This window comes from Protopterus annectens, chromosome 3.part0 (assembly GCF_019279795.1).
Source record: "Protopterus annectens isolate FY-2018-M chromosome 3.part0, PAN1.0, whole genome shotgun sequence".
Classification (NCBI taxonomy): domain Eukaryota; kingdom Metazoa; phylum Chordata; order Ceratodontiformes; family Protopteridae; genus Protopterus; species Protopterus annectens.
The window spans coordinates 915,237,924-915,264,559 of NC_056731.1; the positions used below are offsets into that span (position 1 = coordinate 915,237,924).

Consider the following 26,636-nt stretch of genomic DNA (forward strand, 5'->3'; position numbering starts at 1 on the left):
CTCCAAGGAGGTGCAGGATGTCATTTTGGAGGCCAGAAGGCCATCTACTAGAAAAGCTTACTCCGCAAAATGAAAGCGGGTTTGTTCTTGGAATGAGAAAAAAGGCCAGGACCCTAGAAAACTGAACTTGCCTCAGGTATTACAGTACCTAGCTGAGCTGCTGAACAGTGGACTTTCATTTTCTTCCATAAAAATCCATGCCTCAGCCATTTCTGCAGAATTCAACACGGATCCTCCTTTATTTTCTCACCCACTCTTACGACAGTTCCTCAGAGGGGCAAAGAATACAAGACCACCAAGGAGACAACCAATACCAGCCTGGGATCTTAATTACATACTAGAAAAGTTAACATTGCCTCCTTTTGAACCAGCTGCCTCAACAGATTTGCAATATTTGTCCTGGAAAACTGCCTTCCTTCTGGCTATCACTTTAGCTCGTAGAGTTTCGGAACTACAGGCCCTCATGGCGGTGCAGCCCTTTCTCATTTTCCATCAGGACAGGGTTGCCCTTCGTACCAACCCATCATTTATGCCTAAAGTGGTATCCAGGGTAGGCTTAAATCAAGCCATACACCTTCCTACCTTTTACCCCAATCCTCAAAACAAAGGGGAAAGGCTACTACATTCTTTAGACATCCATAGGCAGCTACGTTACTATTTGGACAGAACAAAGTCCTTCAGGAAATCAGAACAACTCTTTGTGTCCTATGCTGTAGGGGCTCAAGGAAAGCCAGTTTCCAAGCAGACTATTTCAAAGTGGATAGGCCACTGCATACAGTTTTGTTATTCCTATCATGGGAAATCTGTTCCTACAGGTATCAGATCACACTCCACCAGGGCCTTCCTCAGAGGAGTTCCTACCAAAGATATTTTGGAGGCAGCCACTTGGAGTTCTGTACATACCTTCACAAAACACTACCACCTGCCTTTATATTCCAGAACAAGAGCAGGCTTTGCCACTGCTGTTTTGCAGGGCATTCTGGCTCAACCCAGTTCCTCCTAGTACCTACCACCCTGTGCGTAGCTTTGGGACTCTACCCATCTGTGATTACTGCAGCTGTATGCATGATGAACATAGTACAGTTTTGTACCTACCATAAATGTAGATGTTCGAGTGCTAATACAGCTGCAGTACAGGTTTCCCTTCCTCCTTCCCCACTTGGTAAAGGCATGGGGCCTAACAACCCCTTCATACAACCTGACTGGGTTATCCTTCTTTGGTTTATTTGCTTGCAACCACTTATTTTGGATTATATTGCATTGCTTGTATATATACATATAAGCACAGTTTATGTATTGCCTTCATTCTGGGGGCACCTGACATCTGGGGCAAGAAAGACTGAAGAACATGGCGTCGGCTGTGTCTTGTATACTCTGGCCTCACTGACGTCAGAAGAGAAAGCGACAACAACTGACGCCAGACCAAGACTTTGGAATTCGGCCGACCGAAGGACCGCCTGACGTCAGAGAACCCATCTGTGATTACTGCAGCTGTATTAGCACTCGAACATCTACATTTATGGTAGGTACAAAACTGTACTTTTCTAATGGCTGTGGCTCAAGAAGTACATTCAAGTACTCTTAAGCTTGACTGCTGAAAAAGGTTAAGATTTGGGTGTTGCTGAGGACTTCCAAGATGGCTGCACATTGAGTAACACCACAATTCCAACTCTCCCAGTGCGAAAAATGGAAACTTAGCAGAGAAAGCCAGTGGATCTGGATTTCTGTACCTGGCTAGTAGGTGCACTGCCTGGATGCCAGGAGAAAAGAAATACAGACGACCTGATGGAAAATCAGCTACAAAAGTCAACTAAAAAAGTACTGTAGTTCAGCAAAAAGCAGTGCAAGCTCCAGACATGACTTCCAGTAACCTAGAGGCAACAGCACACAGACCTGACTAAAATAAAAGTAGGCAGTGATAGAGTACATCAGCTCAAACAATAAACAGATTGAAAAAATGGGAGAAGCTTTAAACAGGTATTCAGTTAAGGTGATACAACTGCAAAACTCAGAGAATGAACAGAAGAAAAGGATGGTTGAATATGAGATTGTACAACAAATATTTCAAAAAATAATATAATTAGAGGGCAGAGCATATAGGAAAAACCTGAGATTTTCTGTTGTACATGAAAAGCTGGAAGGAACAGATTGTATTAATTTTGCAAAAGCACAAATAAGTAACTAGACTAGTTTTTCACAGCAGGAATTCTTAATTGAAAGGCTGTGTGTGTGTGTGTGTGTGTGTGTGTGTGTGTGTGTGTGTGTGTGTGTGTGTGTGTGTGTGTGTGTGTGCGCACCCCAAACCTGGCTATCTGAAAACAACTTAGACCTTTAATTTTAAAGATGCAATCTTAACAGCAGAAGGAGTTGATTCTGACAAAACTGTGGCAGAAGGACAAAGTACTAAAAATGGGAGACAGTAGAGTGTTTGTGGAGAATGACTACTCATTGTACATCAAACAAAAGAGAAGAAAACATTTATCCCATTATTCAGGTAATGTTGAGAAGCAGGCATGAGATTCAGACTGCTGTGCACAGCTATTTTCAAAATATTTTTTCCTGGAGGAACAAAATCATTTTTTGATTAAGTACATGCTAAGGAAAAAAATACAAACATTTGTCCAACAAAAAATGAGCTGTGAAACAGGAGATGTTATGTGATCCTATCTCGCCTACATTCTGAATGATGGGTTCGGAGCCGATCCCTCGGCTCCGACTCGGCACGCTTATGCCAAAGAGCGAAGTCTCTTATTGGCTGAGCTTACTATATCCCAGGATGCACCACCATCAGTCCCCCAGATCTCGTTTGCCGCTTAACTGCAAGGACGTGGTCTCGAGCTGGCTGGGCTGAGTAGCTTTTATTAACTACTTTTTCTGTCAGTTTTTGTGCTTGTATTTCACAAAAGCCGTTTTAACGGCTATTGCTGCCTATTGCTACCTGTTGTGTACGATTGAGTAGTGATATTTCTTGTGTGTGATTGGGTAGAGTTTGTTTCGGCCCCCCTTTCAATCCAGGGCCTTTTCGGTCAAATTGTATAACTGAACTTTTTAGTGTTTTAAAGTTCCCGGTTATTATACCTAAGGTTGTGTTTTACACTGTTTCTGTAAGCCTTCGGTTTTTTGTCATTAGCGATTCTACAGTTGTTAAATTTCCTGTCAGAAATTGTTTAACATCATGTCTCAAGCCCCTAGGCCTTCGGGCTTTAAAAAATGTACTAAATGTGCTTTTAAGATGTCTGTTACTGATGACCATTTACTTTGTGTTTATTGTTTAGGGGCAAAGCACTTGCAGGAGTCATGCAGCGTATGTCACGCTTTTTCCTCTAGGGTCCTCCAGGAGAGGAAAAATAAATTAATTCTTAAAGGGTTGATTAAACCCTCCTTTGAAGAAGCCTTGTCTTCGCTCCGACTCCTGCCAAAAGAAAGGGCTTGGCTCCGACCAGTCCGTCGGATCCGACTGCCAAGAGACCTAGGCAGGCCTCTCCTTCGGCTCCAAAGACTTCGGAGCCGAGGTCGAACGTCTGCCTCGATGCCTCCAGTATCGACTCCTCGGGCTTCGGAGCCGATGGCTGGGGCATCGAGGCGGGTCACCTTCGCCGGCTCCACTGCTCTCGGAGCCGACAAGGGTCGTCCGCTCAGACACTTCCTCCTCGGCGAAGTCTACCTCGCACCGATGGAATCTGGTGTGTGTTTCCTCGGCCGATTCTCATCGAGTCGCCTCGAGCCGGTCCCCTAGTCCCTTGGGGCCGAGGGAGGTCTTCGAACCCGTTCTGTTTCCTCTCGGTCTTCGAGAATGTCGGATTCTGATATAGACAGGGTGCTCCAAAGACTTTTCCAGTCCCCAGTCTTCCAAAATTTGTTTCGGCTCCGACCCAGTTGGCTTCGGAGCCGATGGCCATGACCCACCCCATTGCTATTCCTCCTCCGACTGCTTCGGCTCCGTCGGAGCAGGTGCTCTTGGAGCCGGTGGAGATCTCAGGGTCGGCTCCGACCCTTACTCCAACCCGGGCCCTCGGGTCCGAGTTTGGTACGCGGACTTCTTCGGCTGGACCCGAGGGTGATGTTTCGGGACCGATGCTTTCGGTTCCGAGCCTCCCTCTCGGTGCTGCGGGACTTCCGCCTACTATCATGGCCCCGGAGACTGGACGCTCCCAGGATTCTGGAGGTCCGGCTTTCAGAGCCATGAGGAGTGCCTTGGCCAAATCCTCTTCGGCCATCTCTCCGTTTTACCAGCACCTTCCCTGGGCGTGGAGACTGGGTCTTTGGCAGTTCCCCTGTCCGTAGCCAGCGGAGCCCCGAGGCCTGAGGTTACCCCAGTGGGGTTCCCTCTTCCTGAGGGTTCTTCAGAGTCATCTCCAGAGGAACCCCCAAGGAAGAGATCGTGCAAGAGGAAGCACGTGGACTCCCGAGTCTATCACATCGGACACGGATATGGATGATGCAGAGGGGTCCCTAAGTCGCCTCGGATGATGTCTCCTTTGCGGACATCTTAGAGATACTCAAACAGCGAGGCGGCTGGATGTCCAAACCCCCCTCTGCGGACGAATCAGTGCTCCTCAAGGCCTTTGGGGCTCAGCCCTCCGCCTCCTGGGTATCTCCGCCTCGACGAGCTTCTGGATTTAGTTTGTCGGGCGGGAACACCCGGATACTGTGGAACCAGTCCCTTCTCGTCCAAACAAATTCTTATCTGCTCCGCCCGAGAAGGAGTTCCTTACTAAAGGCGTGGCTGTAGATGCCATGGTGGTGGCATCTGCTACACAGCAGGACGTGGCAGAGGCTTCAACGTCCATCCATCCTCCTAATAAGGAGTCTAGGAGTATGGATAGGTGCGGAAGCACACCCTGACTTCAGCGGCCTTTACCTTAAGGTCTCTGAATTATTTGGCACATTTTACCAGGCTTCAGAGGGATCTGGTCAAGGAGTTGTCAGACTCCCTCTCGGGTAACCTACCTGAGCAGCTAGCCCAGTCCGTTAGCTCTCAGTTGGCTATCCTTCGCCAATTGCTAACTCGTCCATGAGGCTCATATCCTATGCGGCCGAAGGGGTGGGTAGAGCGGCAGGCACAGGCGTGGCTCTACGGAGACAGGCCTGGCTCCGCTTGTGTCAGTTTGCGGAGGCCTTCAAGTCTTCCTTCGCCGACGCTCCCTTTGATGGGTCCTCATTGTTTGGACCCAAGGTGAAAGACACCCTTACCCGCTGTGAGCAAGAGGGAAAAACGTTATCTGCCGTAGGGGCCCGTTATTCCACTCCCTTTCAGCCTTACCCCAAGGCCAAAGGAGGGGGGAAAATGTGGTTCCGAAAATCTCGCAAGTTTTTCTCCCAACAGCAGGAAGATTCCCCGTCCAGAGGCAGAGGGCGGGGAAATTTTTCAGGGAGACGCCGTCCCAGAGGCGGCAGAGGGCACCGCAATTCTGGAGACCGCGAGTCCTTTCGTGGCTCTTCAGCCTCCCACACGACATGAGGGATTGCCCGGCTGTGCTGCTCCGGAGCCAGTCGGGTGTCGTTATGGCAAGCACCTAAAAGCCTGGGAGACAATCACTCAGGACAGATGGGTGCTTCGGATAATTGCCGGAGGTTACACCATCCCATTCAAATACTCACCCCTCCGTCCAAGAGAATCCCGGACCCACCACCCAGTCAAAGGGAAATAGCAGCCGCAGAAGCTTCAAAGCTGCTACAAAAAGGAGTCATCCAACCGGTCCCCACAGACCAAATCGGATCAGGAAATTACTCCAGGTTCTTTTAGTGCCAAAAGACAGGGGACCTGAGACCAATATTGGATCTCAGCAGACTGAACCTATCCGTACGAAATCCAAATTCGAATGGTCACGTTGCAATCCATTCTCCCGTTGGAGAAGCATGTTTGGATGTCCTCCATAGACCTCAAGGGCGCCTATTATCACATACCGCTACATCACGCGTCCAGATGGTATCTGCCCTTCAGCCTGGGAGCCAGTCATTACCAATTTTGTGCTCTGCCCTTTGGTCTCACCACAGCCCCAGGGTGTTCACCAAGTGTTTGCCAGGAGTGACGGCTCACCTGAGGAGCCTTGGATTCCAAGTGTTTCTCTATCTCGACGAGAGGCGCCTCACTGCGACCACCAGGCATCTACTTATGGACAACCTCAAAGCCACCATCTCCTGGGTGTTTCCCTGGGGATTACATTCAATTGGTCAAAGTCTGTCTTGCTGCCCTCTCAGCGCATAAAGTTTATAGGAGCAGAGATAGACTCAAGATTGATCGTGTCTTTCTTCCTGCCGAAAGGATCCAACCTTACAGGGCCAAGTTCAAGCTCTGATCTCGAGATCCAAAGCCCCAGCCAGGATGGTCCTACAGGTTCTAGGCTCAATGTCTGCCACGGTACTTTTAGTTCCTCTAGCAAGGTTACACATGAGGATTCTTCAGTGGCTCTTATCAACTCAATGGTCCTTTCAAGATCTTCCCTCAATCATCACATCATGATTACGGAAACATGCAAAGGGACCTGCGCTGGTGGCTTCAGACATCCAACTTGGATCAGGGAAAACCCTTTGTTCTCCCTCCAGTGGTTACCCTGACGACAGATGCCTCCCAGATAGGGTGGGGGGGGCATTGTCTGGGCAGGCTAGTTCAGGGCTCCTGGCGTCCGGACGAAGCTCTTCTCCACATCAACGTGTTGGAGATGAGGGCTGTACTTCTATCCCTACAGGCCTTACACAAGTTCCTTCCTCAGGGCATCATCGCCATCCACACAGACAACATGTCGGTGGTTTGGTATCTGAACAAACAAGGAGGGACCAGATCGTATCCCCTTTGCAGAGAGGCCATGAGAGTGTGGGAATGGGCTGTAGCTACCAACCGCTTCTTGGTAGCGACCCACATCCCGGGAAAGTCAAATGTATTGGCGGACAAATTGAGCAGGACAATTCTCTCTCCTCACGAATGGTCTCTAAACCGCACAGTAGCAGCCCAGGTTTTCAAGAGATGGGGGACGCCGTGCTGCGACCTATTTGCGACTCCACAAAACACCAAGTGCAAAGGTTCTTCTCCTTGATTCCACATCAGGAAGTACCGCCATGGATGCTCTAGCACAACCCTGGCCAACAGGGTTGCTTTATGCTTTTCCTCCAATTCCACTCCTTCCCAAAGTCATTCAAAAGCTTCTCAGCTAAGGTCTTCAATGATTCTGATTGCCCCATACTGGCCTCGTCAGATATGGTTTCCTTACCTGAAAAAGCATGCAGTGGACGATCCGTGGACCTTAGACCTGATCCCGGATTTGCTAATCCATCAGTCGGGACATTGGCATCAGTCCCTTCAATCTCTGAAATTGACAGCTTGGCTCCTCCACTTCCGACCTTAGTTAGAAGTCACACACTAGACCCGGAAGTTGTTCACATTTTGTCTTCGCCCACAAACCCACCACTAACAAATTGTACCTCAGTAAGTGGAAGAGGTTTGCTATCTGGGCTCAACTCAAGGGCTTAGACCCTATCACTGCTCCTGTCCCAGAGGTTTTGAAATTCTTAACATCCCTATTTAATCAGGGATCTTCTGTCTCAACTATTAAAGTTCAACTAGCTGCTATCTCTAAATTCCATGAATCCACGGATCCTCCTTTGATGAGCAGCAGGCTATGCAAAACATTCATTAAAGGTGCGAGTCTGTTAAGACCACCAGTTTTTCATCCGGCACCTCCGTGGGATCTTGATTTAGTGCTTCGCGCATTAACATCCCCCCCTTTTGAACCGGCTGCTACATGCGAATTAAAATATCTGTCATGGAAAACGGCATTCTTAGTGGCTATTACTTCGGCAAGAAGAGTCTCAGAGCTTCAAGCCCTGTCTATTAAACCACCATATCTGATTTTCCACAAAGATAGAGTATCTCTTAGGCCTAATCCATCCTTTGTCCCAAAGGTCTGCTCTAGTTTCTGTCTTCAACAATCTCTAGAACTACCAGTTTTCTTTCCAAAATTCTCTAACGAAGCAGAATATACTTTCCATAAATTGGATGTTCACAGGCAATTACGCTTCTATTTAGACAGGACTCAGCAACTTCGTAAGTCAGACCAGTTGTTTGTGTCCTTCTCAGATAATAAATTGGGCCAAACCATCACAAAAGCTACAATCTCAAAATGGATCAGAGATTGCATAACTCAGGCCTATTCTTCTTCAAATAAGCAACTTGCATCATCTATCAAAGCTCATTCTACCAGAGCTATGGCTACTTCTATAGCTTTTCATTCCAAGCTCGCTATTTCGGAAATTTGTGCTGCGGCTACTTGGTCCAACCCGCACACTTTCATTTCCCACTACAAATTGGATGTGGCATCTAAAGGACGAGCTTCATTTGGTTCCACGGTACTCAGGAGTGTTTTCCAGTGAGCCACCCAGGATTCAGGTGCTAGGGACGCTGTCCCATCATTCAGAATGTAGGCGAGATAGGATCACATAACATCTTTTAGTTATGTACTCACCATAACTTCAGATGTTTGGGATCCATCTCCACATTCCTGATACCCACCCTCCTTCCCCCTGCCTTGCAGATCAGAAGAGATAGAACGGTTTTGAGCTCCACTGTTTTTATCTTGTTTCATCTGACGATGTTATATAAGCAGGGTATGCATGTGTGCATGTATGCGGACAAACTAGATCTGGGGGACTGATGGTGGTGCATCCTGGGATATAGTAAGCTCAGCCAATAAGAGACTTCGCTCTTTGGCATAAGCGTGCCGAGTCGGAGCCGAGGGATCGGCTCCGAACCCATCATTCAGAATGTAGGCGAGATGGATCCCAAACATCTGAAGTTATGGTGAGTACATAACTAAAAGTTTCTGCTTCTTGTCCTCCTTGTAATAAATAGAACAAGAGAATCTGGAAATATTGGACTTTCTTGGACTTTGTTAAACTTGTGAAGGAATCTAAAGCATATGCTCTACTTCATGTCATGAATGTTTGGAGAATAAAATCAGTAACGTGGAAATGGACAAATGTGGGAATACAAAGCAATAATTATATTTGTCAAACATGACAGAACAAAACAAATCTGGAAATATTGGACTTTTTTGAACTTTGTTAAACTTGTAGAGGACTCTAAAGCATATGTCCTACTTAATGTCATTAATGTTAGGAAACTACTTAAGCGATAGGTAGAAGAGAAAGAAAACTTAACTGTAAGCAAAAATATTTTCTTAATAGTACTAATTTGATAGGGCATGATTTTGGGTTACTAATATAAATAGGTGTTCCTATTATTCTTTTTTTTCTTTCTCCCTTCTCTCTTTCTCCTTGTTCAGTTTTAAGAAATGTAGGCACTGCAATGTAAAAAAAACTGTTTAAAAGTGCATGACAAAAAGACAAATTAGTGTCCTTTTTCTCACTCTTGCATAGGAGAATGACTGGGTTAGTCATTAACATAATCTAGTAACAAGTTTTAAGAGAAAGCAAGTAAATGAAAAATAATTTTGAATATTATAAGGCTTTTTCCTAGTAAGCAAATGTATGCTTGACAGTTATGCCTGGTTTTCATGTCTCAGCCAGACAACCTGATAAAGAGAAATGGCTTGGAGAATGTTTCCTGAAAGCATTCACGTGTTTTCTTAGCTGAGGCAGCTATAAAGATAAGACCGATCCAGACAGCACTTAATAGAATTACAGGCTGTACCATGTGTCCTAACCTAATAGAAAGGTTATCCATGCTATCTTAAATCTGTATGTGCAGCTGTCAGTTTGGAACACTTGTTCCTGTTAGGAGGGTGAAACTTCAGTTTTTGAAGATGTACATAGTTTTGTGTGTTAAGTTAATAGGTTTTAGGGGGATGTTTGTATTTTGTTTGAGGGTTTTCAATGAAACAAAAAATTCTGTTAGATGTGATATGGGCTCAAATGGCAATGACGAGAAACAACTGTATAAAAGTTTAACCTGCCAAACAGTACATGCATTTAACACAAAAGCTGAAACTAGGCATTTAACAAAAAAGCCGTTCTTCATAAAAGGTGGGAATATTTTTTTCAAGGATACAATGCTTTCTATAAAGAAAGGTATTCAAGATGGTTATTCATTAGAATATCTGGGGCAAAGGAAGAGAGGAGTACTTGTATTAATTGCAAGAGAAGCTCCAATAGAGATAGAAGAGGATAAAAAAGACAGTAATGATAGATTTGTAGTACCGAGGGGCTACTGGCAAGGGAGGAGGATTGCAATGGCATGTATAGTGAATATAAAAAGTTTACACACCCCTGTTAAAAATGCCAGTTTTTAATATAAAAAATGAGACCACAATAAATCATTTAAAAACTTTTCCCACCTTTAATGTGACGTATAACCTGTAAAATTCAGTTGAAAAACATCTGTTAGGGGAAAAAATATAAAAAAAAAAAAAAATACCATAAGCTAGTTACATAAGTATGCACACCCTTAAACTAATACTTTGTTGAAGCACTTTGGTTAGGAGTCTATCAGCATGGCACATCTTGACTTTGCAATATTTGCCCACTCTTCCTTGCAAAAGCGGTCCAAATCTGTCAGCTTGCGAGGGCATCTCTTGTGCACAGCCCTCTTCAGGTCACCCCACAGATTTTCTATTAGATTTAGGTCTGGGATCTGGCTGGGCCATTCCAAAACTTTAATTTTCCTGTGGTGAAGCCTTTATTTTGTTGATTTGGACGTATGCTTGGGGTCATTGTCATGTTGAAAGGTGAAATTCCTCTTCATCTTTCTAGCAGATGCTTGAAGGTTTTGGGTTAAAAGTGACTGATATTTGGAACTGTTCATAATTCCCTCTAGCTTCAATAAAGCTCCAGTTCCAGCTGAAGAAAAGCAACCCCAAAGCATACTTGCCACCACCATGCTTCCCTGTGGGGGTGGTGTTCTTTGGTGATGAAGTGTAGTTTTTGTGCCAAATGTACCTTTTGGAATTGTGGGCAAAAAGTTCAACCTTGGTCTCATCAGACCATAACACTTTTTCCCACGTTTTTGGGAGACTTGATGTATTGTTTTGCAAATTTTAGCCTGGCCTGGATATTTTTTTTGTTTAGGAAAAGGCTTCCATCTTGCAACCCTACCCTATAGCCCAGACGTATGAAGACTATGGGAGATTGTTGTCACATGATTTATTGTGGTCTCATTTTTTTATATCACAAAAACCTGGCATTTTAACAGGGGCGTGTAAACTTTTTATATCCACTGTGTATGTGTGTGTGTGTGTGTATATATATATATATATATATATATATATATATATATATATGTATAAAAAACTAGATATAGATATATTCCACCGAAAACTGCTATAATGAAGCTTAAGAAAATTCTGTGAGAAATCATCTTTCAGTAAACAATATTACTTACAAATTGCGACTGGAATTGCAGCAGTGAAGATGTGTCTGGGGGTTGCAGAAGGGAAAATATAACAAAGGAGGGTAGATTTTTATACAAATTTATGAAAATATTTGTCATTGGAGATGTGAATTCAGTACGCTGAGTTCGGAGTGAATTTACATATTCCCCAAGATACAAAAACTGGACTAGGCTAGACAGAATTTACATTTCACAGGAACATGTGCATTTAACTGAATGTCTTGATGTGCACCTAATAACTGTTTCAGATGATGTGCTAAAATAAAAACATAGGGTGATGAAATAAAAATGGGTCACTGGCTCTCTCCCACCTACCTGTTGAAAAGAGAGGAATTTAAGGACCTGGTAGAAATTATTCAAGAGCTATTAGAGAAGATAGAATTTTTTTTCTGAAAATATAGCTAGGAGGTGGGGTCAAATTAAAGTGGAGTTTAAAAATAGGGTGGAAATAAAAGAAAGAGCGATATGGTTAAGAAGGAACAAGCATTGTGGACTATCACATGTTAAAGTATCGCAAAATACGGGGAATCTCATAGAACAAGAGGAGCAACTGCAGAATTCTAAACCAAAAATAAGGATTACCTCAATAATATGCGTGAGTTTAGAAAGACTACTGTTAAGCAACTGTTTTTTGATAATTGACAAAAAGAAGCCCAATAAGAGCCAAACTTGTAAAATAACTAAAGCCAGGATAAACTGTAGAATAATTCCACTTTAATCACCAAAGTCAATTACTTTAGACTATTTATTTACTAATGTATTAATGTATTGATGAATTTGATTGGTTGTTGCTAAATGATGTAACTACTTATATGAGTGTTTCAAAAATTTCCACGGACTCTGATGAAGCCATATGTATTATGGTGAAAGCGCTAAGTTCTGTGGACTTTGGTGATTAAAGCGGAATTATTCTACAGTTTATCCTGGCTTTATTTATGTTTTTTTGATAATAACTGTAGAGCACAAAAACTTTTAGCACAACAGCTCAGGCAACAGAAAGTAGAAAGGACTGTTGCCAAGCTTAGGGAGACAATAACAATGGATCCTGTAGAAATATTTTGGAAAGTCTGTGAAAGACTGTATAAAGCAGAGAAATATGGAAATCAAGAAAAGGTACAAATGGAAATGCTGATGGATGAATTAAATATGCCAAGGTTAGAGGTAGAGTAGGCTGAATTAACTAATAGGATCGAAGGAGATGAGATAAAATGGTGATTTATAACCAATATACAGGAAAGTCCCCAGGAATAGATGGTATTCTTATGGAAGTGTGGAAGGTAGGGAAAAAACTGATAAAGATCTGGAAGGTTTTGTTTAGCAATGTTTTAGAAGTACCAACATCCTGGAAGAAAGCTGTGATAACTGTAAATACCTAAAGAGGGTAAAGATCCATCAGATGCAGCTTCATACATGCCAATTTTAATACTAAACCATGATTATAAAGTATTTGTGTCTATAATGGTTAAAGAATGGCAAAAGTGATGCCAACCTTGATAGTTATGGATCATTATGGTTTTGTGGAGGGGAGGCAAGCATTTGACAACATTAACAGAACACTGATGATACAAAGGGAAGCAGAATGTAGGAAAGTACCACTATTGCTGGTGGGTCTTGATGCAGAGAAAGCATTTGACAGAGTAAACTGGGACTTTTATGAGCAGAGCAATGGAAGCATTTCCGTTCCTTGATAAAATTATAAGGTTGATTTGGGGGATATATGAAGGATTGGAGGTGAAAATTAAAGCAGATGGGATCCTCTCTGATAATTTCTGCTTGAGCAGAGGAACCAGGCAGGGGTGTCCTTTCTCCCCTTTGGTATTTGCATTATATTTAGAACCACTGGCAAAGAAAATAAGGGACTCAGAAATTTAAGGATATAATTATATGACTATATTTGCAGATTATATTATTTTATATCTGACAAAGGTAGAAAGGGGCATCAGAGTGCTGTGGAACATTTTTGAGACAGTTTCAAATCTTTTTGGGATGCAAACATAATGAAACTAAGAAGCAATAGTGGTAAGTTGTATACCCACACATGAACTGGTTCATCAATATCCATATTTATGGGGATATATGATGAAGTATTTAGGAGTATGGATTAAAAATTATTCTAGTGTGGCAGCTAAGGATGTGTGGGAAGAGACTAAATAAAAGATAATACAAAAACTGAGAAAATGGAAAATCTGTTACACAGATATTTTAACTGCTTATATCTCATTATCGATATTTGTAGTCCCTTTAGTCTTACATGCAGGTCAGGCATATTTTTTATCAACCGGAGAAGTTGTGGATAGCAATTAATAAAGAGCTGAAGGGTTTTATCTGGAAGGGGAAGACTGCAAGAGTCAACAGAACAAGGCGGAGTGGGATTACCCAGTTTGAAGGGGGATTTCCGAGCAACACAGTTAAGGCTGCTATACATAGCAGAAAATTATAATTCAAAGTGGAAAAAGATGATGAAAGAAGGGGGAAGCTCAAGAAACAAGGAAAGACTGGGATTTTGGATGCAGACCTTTAAGAACAACATTAATCATACAGAATATTATAGTCATAAAGTAGCAGGGGATATTCTAAGAACTAAGCCAGCACGGGAATAGAGAAAGAAGATTCTGCCAATAGGGATGACTGCAATTAGGAATACAGAAAATAAGCAAGAGGGAGTTTGAATTTATTGGAGAAAACTGGCAAAGGAACCAAGGTATTGAGAGCAAATAGAGAAGGAAAGGCAGTAGAATGGGAAGATGCCAAGAAATTATTTGGAGTGCAGGTTAGAGATTGCATTCCTTATCAAGGATTGATATCCAAGTACAGGCAAAGAGAAAGAAATAGGGGGTCCTAAACTAAAGACCAGCACTGGTGGAGTTTTTAGTAGAATCTAGAACATAATTTGACGATAAGAAAGTAATAATTAATAGGCCATATAAAATGTTGCATGATAACTAGAAACATCATTGCGAGGAGGTTAGAAAGTTTTCGGAAGAGAGACTTGGATAAGGAGTTCACAAAGAAACAATAGGGGGATATATGTACGTCTCCCAAATGTGCAACAAGGTCCAGATGATTTAAGATCTTTGCTTGGAAGTGCTTACATATATAGTTTTATACCCCCAAGTAGACTCCAAAGAATTTTTCCTCTGGTAAACCGTAAATGTTGGAGGTGTGATTGGGTGGAAAGCGGAAACTGGGAGCATATTTCTTGGGAGTGTAATGAGTTGGCAGACTTTGAAGATTCCCTGCAGACTGCTAAGTCAGAGATACTGGGTGAGTAAATTGATGTAACTAAGGAAATAATTTTTTTGCACTATGATACAGAATCGGAATTGGCAAGACATAGTAAGGCCTTGCTGAGTCTAATTATGGTGTTTGCCAAAAAAGCAGTTCCTAGAAAATGGAAATCAAAGTCTAAACCAACTTTACTTTACTACAAGTAGCAAAGATAGTAAGAGGTAAAATAACTGGAATTGGAATCTTTAGAAAAGGGTAGGAGAAATTTTTTTACATAGGAAAAAATGGGAATTGTGGGATCAGTACATACAGATGATGAACAAGGTTTAAAAGAAGACAGGATTTGAATGAGCTTTGAAATGTCTGACAGTGACTGCATATATTGTAAGTGATGTGTAATGCTTGCTGCTACGGTTGTGTCAGGAATGTTTGTAATGTATAATGTTTGCAACTGAAATTGTGTCGATATGGTTTATTTTCATTTATATAAATGTAAGATTGCCTATGTTATACATGATAATTTGATAAAGATGTTTTTTGTTCAAAAAAAGATTGGGATATTGTCATTCTGGCTAGCATTTAGTTGTATTATAAATTCCTAATCACACTGCATGTTTACTGTTAACGCTTATTTACTGTCCGGATTTTGGAGGGCTGCCCTTAATTTGTTGTAACACCTTTACTCCACGTCTCCTAAAATTGGAGGTTGTTTTAAGATGTTCGTGTTTCACTGTTGCAGTCATTACACTTGGGTTATTCCTGTTGGCAGGCTACCCGCAGTCGGCCTGAATTCCAAAGTCCTGGTCCGGCATCTGTTGCTGTCGCCTCTTCCCTGACGTCAGTGCGCCAGGGGTATAAAAGATGCAGCCGACGCCATTTTCTTCAGTCTTGCCATGTGGTGCCCGAAGCAAAAGCAGTTCGCAAGTGCCGGTCGGCCAACTCCTGAGATTTTCAAAATCAAATTTCAGATCTGAAGTCTTCATTAAAGCTAAGTACCCCGTTGGGGAAACTTTTTTCTTGCTGCAGACCGATGTCAGAAAAAGTTAACAATTGTATTTCTTGTGGGAAGCAAATACCTCATAAGGATTTTCATTCTTACTGTATTCCTTGCCTAGGCCCTGACCACGACATTGCTAGCTGTTGGTTTTGTGCTAGATTTAACCAACGCACTATTAAGCGTCGGTACGATTTTGCCTTTCATTACTTTGGCCGAAGATTTAATTGTATAATGCTGTCAGAACAGCCGACATCCGGAGTTTATAAAAAGCGCAAGGAAAAGGACAGGCATCCAAGGTCCAAAACCGACTAGGCCTACGCTAGGCCAGTCGGCGGTTCTCAGTGAGGCGCTTTCGCAGCCCCTGACGCCCGCTACCTTAGAGCCACAGGCTGCTTCCGACTCCCACGTGGAGCCGACTAGGCCTCTGGATACTCAAGGTATTGGACACTCGGAAACTATTCCCTCAGATGGGTCCGGAGCCGCTGAGCAGGTATCTGCTTCTGAGGGTGTCTCAGACCTACACAGTTATATGTCAAGCCAGCCTCAGCTTCAAAGGCAAAAACTAAAACCGCTCTAAAGACAAAGAAACAAGTACAGCATTCTCCTGGATAGACTTCCATGCCTAAGAAACAGATGCTTAAAATGGCCGAAGACCTAATTACTTTGATCAGGGGTTCCCATCCCCCTCCTGATAAGAGGCCTAGGCAAGACACAGAATATGACTCTTCTGATCAGGTTTCCATTTCCTCTGACTCCTCTTCTGAACAGGGGTACTCCCTTCCTCCCTATGAGGATTCTGATGCTGAAGAATCTATTCCTTCAGCCTCTCCTCCTGAGGATTATTCTTTTGGGGAAACCCTGCATACCATGAGGGAGCATTTTCACTGGGAGAGCCAAGATTACTCAGAATCTAAGAAAAGGTTCAGAGACTTTCTTTTACTACCTCAGCCCAGACCTCTTGCTGTTCCACCTGTTCTAGACATTGTAGATGATGTATTTTCAGAGTCCGGCCTGTCTCCTGACTTTCTACCCCCTGCACCTGTTAAGCCAGAGAGATACTACAGGGTTCCAGACTCTCATAAATTTCTATATAAAAACCCTGCTGCTGACCCAGAAACTATTTCTCAGGGTCCCAAAGGGGTCAAGGCTTCCACTGCAAAAAACCCTGTCCCCTCTGATAGGGATTCTAGGGCACTGGACAGATGGAGGAAAAAAGTTTACACTTCTGCTACCTTGGCTGTAACGCCTTTAAATTGTCAGTTTTATATGCTTAAATATCAGCAATACTTAATGTCACTGCTAAAACAGAAAATGTTGACAAATTCTGAAGGTTCTGATAACAAGGAAATGCAGGATTTATTGCATGCAGCTGAACAAGTGGGAAAGCTTACTTTGCAATGTGGTTTTGATTCACTGGAGGCCTCTTGCAAGGCCGCTGTTACGGGTTCTGTCATTAGAATGCATGCTTGGTTAAAGGAACAGAATCTGCCTGATCATGTTAAAGCAAAATTATTGGATGCTCCATTACAGCATGATACTTTGTTTGGTGTTGAGGCAGAAGAGGTGTTGAAGAAAATGGAGGATAAAGCGAAATCTATGCAGACAGTTAAGGATTTCCTACAGGTACAGCCACCCAGATTTAGCAGGAACTGGCCTTCTAAGAATTGGTCCTTTCCAGCGTCAGACAGGCCACAGAGAGGCAGATACAGAAGCCCTAGAGGCAGATCCCAGCCCCAAGGCTCATACAGGCCTAAACAATGGGGTGCTTCTACCTCCAAAAGCGGGGAAGACAAATCACAGCCATACAGGAAACAGTCCCAATGACTTCCCTCTGCCAAGGCCAAGCACTTATCTTTTGGCAGCTCCCTTAGGGGGAAAACTAGCACTTTTTTCACAAAATTGGCACATGATCACCCAGGACAAATGGGTCTTGAATATAGTGTCTCAGGGCTACAGGTTCCACTTTCACACCCTTCCAAAGACAAAAGGTATGCCAGACCTGCCACACAATCAGTGGGCAGAGGCACAAAAGCAAGTTTCATCCCTCATGGACGTGAGGGCTATTCAGCGAGTACCACAGCAAGAGCAGGGACAAGGATTGTACTCGACTTTTCTTGGTACACAGAAAGGACAAAACCTGGAGACCAATACTGGACCTGTCTATTCTAAACACTTTTCTGGACGTTCCAAAATTCAAAATGTTGACTCTGCAGCAGCTTCTGCCCATGCTGGGCAAGAAGGCTTGGCTTGTAACTTTGGACCTCAAAGAGGCATACCTGCATGTCCCAATCAGACAGTCTTGCAGAAGATGCCTCAGATTCTTAGCTGGCTCAATGCACTACCAATTCTCTGCACTGCCCTTTGGCTTATCTACTGTGCCCAGAGTCTTCACAAAATGCCTGGCACCAGTAATTGCATTTTGCAGACAAAGAGGAATACAAATATATCCTTACTTGGACGACTGCCTTATTCAAGCAGTGAACAAGGACATTCTACTGAAGCATCTGGTGTTTGTAAAAAGATTACTAATTTGCCTAGGGTACACAGTGAACAAAAAGAAATCAAAACTGGTACCCTCTCAAGAGATAATATTCCTGGGTGCAAGCTTAAATACAACTGCCCAGATGGCTTATCTCACACCAGACAAACAATGGCAACTGACTTCTTACTTCGAAATGATGGCAACAAAGACCCAGTTATCTGCAAGAAAAGTTTTGCAGGCTTTGGGCTTCATGGCATCCTGCATTCTACTAATTCCATATGCAAGACTGCATATGAGGAAACTGCAATGGTATCTAAAAAGTGTTTGGACTCAACATTGTCACAGCCTGGAAACATTAATTACCTTCATTCCCTGCCTGCAACAGGAGTTTCAATGGTGGGCGAAGGCCTGTCACCACAACAAGGGACAGCCATTCACTTTACCCACAGCCAGGCAGACACTAACAACAGATGTATCAGATTATGTCTGGGGAGCCCACATGGCAGGAAAATGTATTCAGGGCACATGGCCCGCAAGCCAAATGCATCTTCATATCAATCAAAAAGAGATGCTAGCTGTACAGAATGCCCTGACAGCCTTCAAGGATCTACTTCATCCAGGACAACTGCTGATAAAGACAGACAATACTACAGTCATGTGGTACATAAACAAGCAAGGAGGCACACATTCCTACCCCCCTCTGCCGACAAGCCATGACTTTGTGGAACACAGCATTTACTTATCAAGTACACCTGCAAGCACAATTCTTGCCAGGAAAGACAACTACTCTGGCAGACGAACTAAGCAGAAACCTCATGGATCCTCACGAGTGGAAACTAGATCCATAAATCTTCAGCATGATAACAAGGAAATGGGGATGCCCAGACATAGATCTATTTGCCTCCCCTCACAACTGCCAACTACAGAGATTCTGCACAAGGACTTATCACAAACAAGCATGGAAAGTGGACGCCCTATCATTCAGCTGGAAAACCCTTACAGTATTTGCCTTTCCTCCACTGCCTCTCCTCCCCAAGGTACTCCTAAAGGTCAGACAAGAGAAGCCAGAAATGATACTGATTGCCTCAGACTGGCCACGCCAGCACTGGTACCCAATCCTAAAGATCTTGTCAAAAGGCCCAACCTGGACATTGCCTCAAATTCCTCATTTGCTGACCCAACAAAACAATCAGATCCTGCACAGCCAACTCAGAACCCTAAATCTGGCTGCATGGCTGATAATGTAACCATTCAGAACACACCTCTCTCTAAAGCAGTTATGGATGTTATTTTGGAGGCCAGGAGGCCCAGCACCAGAAAATCTTATGCAGAAAAATGGAAGAGATTCTGTGCTTGGAACCAGGCACAAGGAATGGACACGCTTGTACTAAATATTCTTCAGATTTTACAATACCTAACTGAGATGCTGGACAAAGGCCTATCCTTCTCATCAATTAAGATCAATGCCTCTGCCATTTCAGCTCATTACAATACGGACCCACCTATTTTTTCACATCCACTGTTAAGGCAGTACCTCAGAGGGGCCAAAAAACATAAGACCTCCAAGGAGAGCTCCAACACCTGCATGGGACCTCAATTTTGTCTTGGAAAAGTTCACACTGCCTCCTTTTGAGCCAGCCAATACAGCTGAGATAAAATACTTATCATGGAAAACAGCTCTGCTCCTAGCAATAACCTCAGCAAGAAGAGTCTCAGAGTTAACAGGCACTAATGGCTGTGGAACCTTTTATTATTTTCTATCCGGACAGGGTTTCTCTAATGACAAACCCAACATTTATACCTAAGGTAGTGTCCAGTGTGGCTCTTGACCAAACCATTCATTTGCCTACCTTTTATCCAAACCCACAGAATAAGGGGTAGAGACTTCTGCATTCTTTGGACATACACAGACAGCTATGCTTCTACTTGGACAAAACTAAAGCTTTCAGAAAGACTGAGCAACTCTTAGTGGCATATGCTGCAGGATCGGAAGGAAAAGCTGTTTCAAAGCAGACTATTTCAAAATGGATAGGCCACTGCATTCGTTTCTGCTATTCACAACATAGCAAATCAGTGCCTAAGGGCATTAGGCCACATTCAACCAGAGCAGCAGCCACTTCAGCAGCCTTCCTCAGAGTAGCACCAACCATGGACATTTTGGAGGCTGCAACGTGGACTTCAGTGCACACTTTTACAAACCACTACCACTTACCTCTTTACTCTAAATCCAGAGCAGGCTTTGGCACTGCAGTTCTGCAGGGCCTCATAGCCACTCCTAATTCTGTTTAGGCCCAGCCACCCAACCTTAGCTTTGGGATTCAGCCCAAGTGTAATGACTGCAACAGTGAAACACGATGAACATAGTACAGTTGTGTACCTACATATCTACCATAAATGTAGATGTTCGAGTGTATTCACTGTTGCAGTCCAGGTTACCCTCCCACCATCCCCCTTTCATTGCTGGGACTTATCTGTACTTCTCTATTCTATACAACCTATGTGGTGTATTTGCTTGTAGATGAAGGTAATGTTTATGTTAGTGCATGCTTTTTTATGAGCAGAATTTTTAGCCTACCCTTTTGGGGGCACCTGACATCTAGGGCAAGAAAAACTGAAGAAAATGGCGTCGGCTGCATCCTTTATACCCCCTGGCGCACTGACGTCAGGGAAGAGGCGACAGCAACCGATGCCGGACCAGGACTTTGGAATTCAGGCCCACTGCGGGTAGCCTGCCAGCAGTATAACCCAAGTGTAATGACTGCAACAGTGAATACACTCGAGCATCTACATTTATGGTAGGTACACAACTGTACTTTCTAGTACCAGCATGTAAAAACTGAATCCAGTTTGAGTCTCTTTTTTTTTTGTTGCTCATAACAGGAAGTAAACTGCACAGTTTTGCTTTTCTGCAGTCTAGACTACACACACACACACACACACACACACACACACACACACACACACACACACACACACAAAAAGTTGTTTCAGAGAAATGTATTAGAAACCAAGACATTCTGTAAAAGGTACAGTAGCTTGCATTTTTTTTCCGAAGTAATGTGATTAAGAAGCAATAACACACACTTGTGTTTCTGTTTGCAGAATACATTTTATGTTGCTGGTAAGAACTATTTGCTGCGAATGTGCAATGGTAAGTACACTTTTTTCAGCCCACAGAGTTGAAACTTTAGGTTAATCATGCTTTTTGTGACATACATTATATTTGCAGTTTTTGCTCATATATCTGGTTGTGACAATATGAGGTATTGCCAGCTATGCCAGGAGAAGTAGGGCAGTGAATGTGTAACAAATGCCAGCACAGCTAGCTGAAATTTAGTAAATAATTATATGTTGTTTTAATATCAAACTGATTTGTACAGATACTTGTGTTGACAATGTATTTGTAAATTATGTCATTCTGTAATCCATCACTAAAATAATGATCTGATGTCTGTTCAGTCTTCATCTAAACCTGTTGGGTTTAAAAAATGCACTTCCTGTGGGCAAAAGATCCCTGTATCTGATGCCCACAAGGAGTACGTTTATTGTTTGGGTCCTGCCCACCTTCAGGTGGCTTGTATCTGCAAGTTCTTTCTTCCCTAGGCCCTTGCGGATAGATAAGCTAGATGTTCTTTGTGTTTCACTGTTGCAGTCATCACATTTGGGTAATCTGCTGGCAGGTTGCCCCCAGTCGGCCTGAATATCAAAGTCTTGGGTCCTGCGTCGGCTGCTGTCTCCTCTTCCATAACGTCAGGTTGTTAGGGGTATAAAACATGCAGCCTACGCCATTTTCTTCAGACTTTCTTGCCGTGCGGTACCCGAAGCAGAAGCAGTTCGCAAGTGCTGGTCGGCCGACTCCTGAAATTTTCGCATTCGAGTTTCAGAACCAAAGTCTTTAATTAAAGCTAAGTACCCCGTTGGGGAAACTTTTTCTTTCTCCTTACCAATGTCAGTAAAAGTTAATAATTGCATTACTTGTGGGAAGCAATTACCTTATAAAGATTTTCATTTGTACTGTATTCCTTGCCTAGGCCCAGATCATAACGTGCCTTGCTGTCGGTTTTGTGCTAGATTTAACCAACGCACTATTAAGCGTCTTTATATCTTTGCTTCAAAATATTTTGGAAACAGATTTAATTACCTGGAAATGTCGTTGGATAGTAATCCAACTACCGGAGTTCACAAAAAAACGCAAAGAAAAGGACAGAGACACTGTCGAGGTCCAAAACCGACGAAGAAGCTTCTCCTAAGCTAGTCGCCAGTACTCAGTGAGGCGCTTTCGCAGCCCAGGATACCCGCTACTCGAGTCGCAGGCCTCTGCCGAGACCCATGTGAAGTTCGGCATGCCGCGAGAATCCAGAGTATTGTACCCATGGATGTCTCTCCCTCGGATGGGTCTGGAGCCGCTGAGCAGGCACCGGCTTCTGAGGGTGTTTTCATACCTCAACATTTCTATATAAAACGGACGCCAGCTTCTAAAACAGACAAAAGCATCTTCTAAGGCTAAAAAAACGGCGTATGAGCCACGTGCTCAGGCCACCTATGCCTAAAAAACAGATGATCAAAATGGCTGAAGACTTAATTACCTTGATCAGGGGTTCACAACCCCCCCCCCCCAGATAAGAGGCCTAGGCAAGGCACTGATTATGAATCTTCAGATCAGGTTTCTATTTCTTCTGATTCCTCTTCTGATCAGGAATTTTCTATACCTCCCTATGAGGATTCAGATGCAGAGGAATCCATCCCATCTGCATCTCCTCCTGAAGATTATTCTGTTGGAGAAACCTTGCATACTTTAAGGGAACATTTTCATTGGGTTTGATTTCTCAGAATCAAAAAAGAGGCTTAGGGAGTTCCTTCTTCCTCAGCATAGGCCTTTAGCTATACCTTCTGTATTAGATATTGTTGATGATGTGTTTTTGGACTCAAGCATGGCTCCTGATTCCCTACCTCAGGCTCCTAGCAAGCCAGATAGATATTACAGGGTTCCTGACTCCCACAAATTTTTATTCAAAAATCCTGCTGCTGACCCTGAAACTGTCTCACAGGGTCCCAAAGGTGTAAAGGCCTCTACTGCTAAGAATCCTACCCCCTCTTGATAGAGATTCCAGGGCGCTGGATAGATGGGGAAATAAGATTTATACGTCTGCAACCTTGGCAATTAGGGCCTTAAACTGCCAGTTTCATATGCTTAAATATCAACAGCATGTTATGGGATTATTGAACAGAAGATTATGTTGATTTCTAATGTGTGTAAAATAAAGAATTACAGGAATTATTGCATGCAGCAGAACAGGTTGGAAACCATACTTTGCAATGTGGTTTTGATTCCCTGGAGGCCTCTTGCAGGGCCGCAGTTACTGGATCTGTGATTAGAAGGCATGCGTGGCTCAAGGAGCAAAACCTGCCTGATCATGTTAAAGCTAAATTGTTGGATGCACCTTTACAGCATGCTACTCTGTTTGGTAATAAGGCAGAAGAGGTTTTAAAGAAAATGGAAGACAAAGCTAAATCTATGCAAACTGTAAAAGATTTCTTACAAGTGCAGCCACCCAGATTCAGTCGACACTGGCCTACAAAAAATTGGTCCTTTCCTGTGTCCAACAGAGCCTCACGGGGCAAATCCAGGTGCTGAAAAGGCTCTAGATACCAGTCGCAGGGTTCTTACAGGTTAAAGCAATGGGATGCCTCTACCTCCAAATCTGGAGGAAACAAAGCACGACCCTACAGTAAGCAGTCTCAATGACTTCCCTCTATCACCAAGCACTTATCTTTTGGCAGCCCCCTTAGGGGGAAAATTAGCACTTCAAGCTCAGAATTGGCAGTTAATAACCCAGGACAAGTGGGTACTAAACATAGTATCCCAGGGATACAGATTTCATTTCCATACCTTGCCAGTTCCAAACGGTTGGCCGGATCTGCCACAAAATCAATGGGCAGAGGCACAGAAACATGTTGCGTCCCTCATGGATATGGGGACTATTAAAACAGTACCAGAACAGGAAAAAGGGCAAGGGTTTTATTCAAGACTGTTCCTGGTACCCAGAAAGGACAATGCCTGGCGCCCAATACTGGATTTATCGATTTTGAACACGTTCTTGGACATCCCAGAATTCAAAATGCTGACTTTGCAACAGCTTCTGCCCATGCTGGGCAAGAACACTTAGTGACTCTAGATTTAAAAGAGGCATACCTGCATATCCCAATAAGGGAATCCTGCAGAAGATACCTCTGCTTCAAGGCTGGTTTTATGCATTACCAATTCTCTGCACTGCCCTTTGGCTTATCTACTGCGCCCAGGGTCTTTACAAAATGTCTGGCACCAGTAATTGCATTTTGCAGACAAAGAAGCATACAAATCTATCCTTACTTGGACGATTGTCTCATTCAAGCAGAAAACAAGGACATTCTTCAACATCTGGCGTTTGTAAAAAGGCTTCTAACATGCCTAGGGTACACAATAAACGAAAAGAAATCACAACTGGTACCCTGTCAAAAGATTACATTCCAGGGTGCAAGCTTGAATACAACTGCCCAGACGGCTTACCTTATGCCAGACAAGCAAAGGCAACTGACTACTTCAAACAGATGACAACAAAAAAACAGTTATCTGCAAGACAAATTCTGCAGGCTTTGGGGTTCATGGCATCCTGCATTCTACTAATTCCATATGTAAGACTGCATATGAGGAAACTACACTGGTATCTAAAAAGTTTATGGAGTCAACATTATCACAGTCTGGAAACAATGATTCCTCTCATTCCCTGCCTACAACAGGAGTTTCTTTGGTGGGCAGAGACGTCACCAAAACATGGGACGGTCTTTCACTCTACCCCCTGCTACCCAAACCCTGACTACAGATGCATCAATCTATGCTTGGGGGGCCCACCTGGCGGGGAGATGCATTCAGGGCATATGGAACCCAAAACAAATGCATCTGCATATCAACCAGAAAGAGATGTTAGCTGTTCAGAACGCCCTGACAGCCTTCAAGGACTTAGTTCATCCAGGACAACTACTGATAAAGATGGATAACACCACGGTTATGTGGTACATAAACAAGCAGGGGGGTACACATTCCTACCCCCTATGCAGACTAGCCATGGCATTGTGGGACACAGCCTTGACTTACCAAGTACATCTTCAAGCTCAGTTCCTGCCAGGAAAACAATATATTCTGGCAGACGACCTAAGCAGAAATCTTATGGACCCTCACAAGTGGAAACTGGATCCACAAGTCTTCAGCATGATAACGGCGAAATGGGGGCATCCAGACATAGATCTATTTGCCTCTCCCCAAAATGATCAACTGGACAAATTCTGCACAAGGACATATCACAGACAAGCATGGAAAGTGGATGCCCTATCCTTCAGTTGGAAAAACCTATCAGTCTATGCCTTTCCTCCTCTGCCTCTTCTTCCCAAGGTCTTACTAAAGATCAGACAGGAAAAACCAAAAATGATCCTAATTGCCCCGGACTGGCCTCACCAGCACTGGTACCCAGTTCTAAGGAATATGTCTCAACTCCCTCCTTGGTACTTGCCTCAAATACCTCATCTACTGTCTCAGCAGAGCAATCAAATTCTGCACAATCAGCTCTAAACTCTGAACCTGGCAGCATGGCTGATCATGTAATTATTCAAACAACACCTCTCAGTAAATCTGTGATGGATGTCATTTTGGAAGCCAGAAGGCCTAGTACTAGAAAATCTTATGCTGACAAATGGAAGAGATTCTGTGCTTGGAACCAAGCACAAGGAACAGTCACAGCAAAGCCAAATATTCCTCAGATTTTACAATACTTGACTGAGATGCTTGACAAGGTCCTATCTTTTTCATCAATAAAAATCCATGCCTGTGCCATCTCGGCTCATTACAGCACAGAGCCTCCCCTCTTTTCTCACCCTCTGCTAAAACAGTATCTTAGAGGGGGCCAAAAAGTCTAAGGCCTCCCAGAAGATCACCAACTCCTGCATGGGACCTCAATTTTGTGTTGGAAAAGCTCACCCTGCCTCCATTTGAACCAGCAGCTACTGCGTATATAAAGTTTTTATCTTGGAAAACAGCTTTCCTGCTAACAATCACTTCAGCAAGAAGGGTTTCAGAACTACAGGCCCTCATGGCTGTGGAGCCTTTTATTACATTTTACCCGGACAGGGTGTCCCTCAGGACTTCCTTTTTGCCTAAGGTGGTATCCAGTATGGCTGTTAACCAAACTATTCACCTGCCAACTTTTTACCCAAATCCACAGAACAAGGGGGAGCGGATTCTGCTTTCCTTGGATGTACACAGACAACTAAGATTTTACTTACAGGACCAAATCTCTAAAGGTCGGAGCAGCTACTGGTGGCATTTGCTGCAGGATCAGAGGGGAAGGCTATCTCAAAGCAGACTATTTCAGAGTGGATAAGCCACTGCATCCGTTTCTGCTACTTGCATCATGGTAAACCGGTGCCCAAGGGAATCTGGTCACATTCCACCAGGGCTGCATCTACTTCAGCAGCTTTTCTCAGAGGGGTACCAACCAAAGACATTCTAGAAGCTGTTACTTGGAGCTCTGTTCATACTTTTGCAAAGCATTATCATT

General features: G+C 43.5%; 1 protein-coding gene across 1 annotated transcript in view; it reads left to right on the forward strand.

Annotated features, from left to right (window-relative positions):
* The window catches only part of THOC1 (THO complex 1), a 1,639,837-nt gene that overhangs the window by 457,294 nt on the left and 1,155,907 nt on the right, over positions 1-26,636 (forward strand). Inside the window, exon 6 of the mRNA XM_044065238.1 lies at positions 21,151-21,199. Coding sequence (XP_043921173.1) covers positions 21,151-21,199 — 49 coding nt within the window. The remainder of the gene's footprint in view (positions 1-21,150; positions 21,200-26,636) is intronic.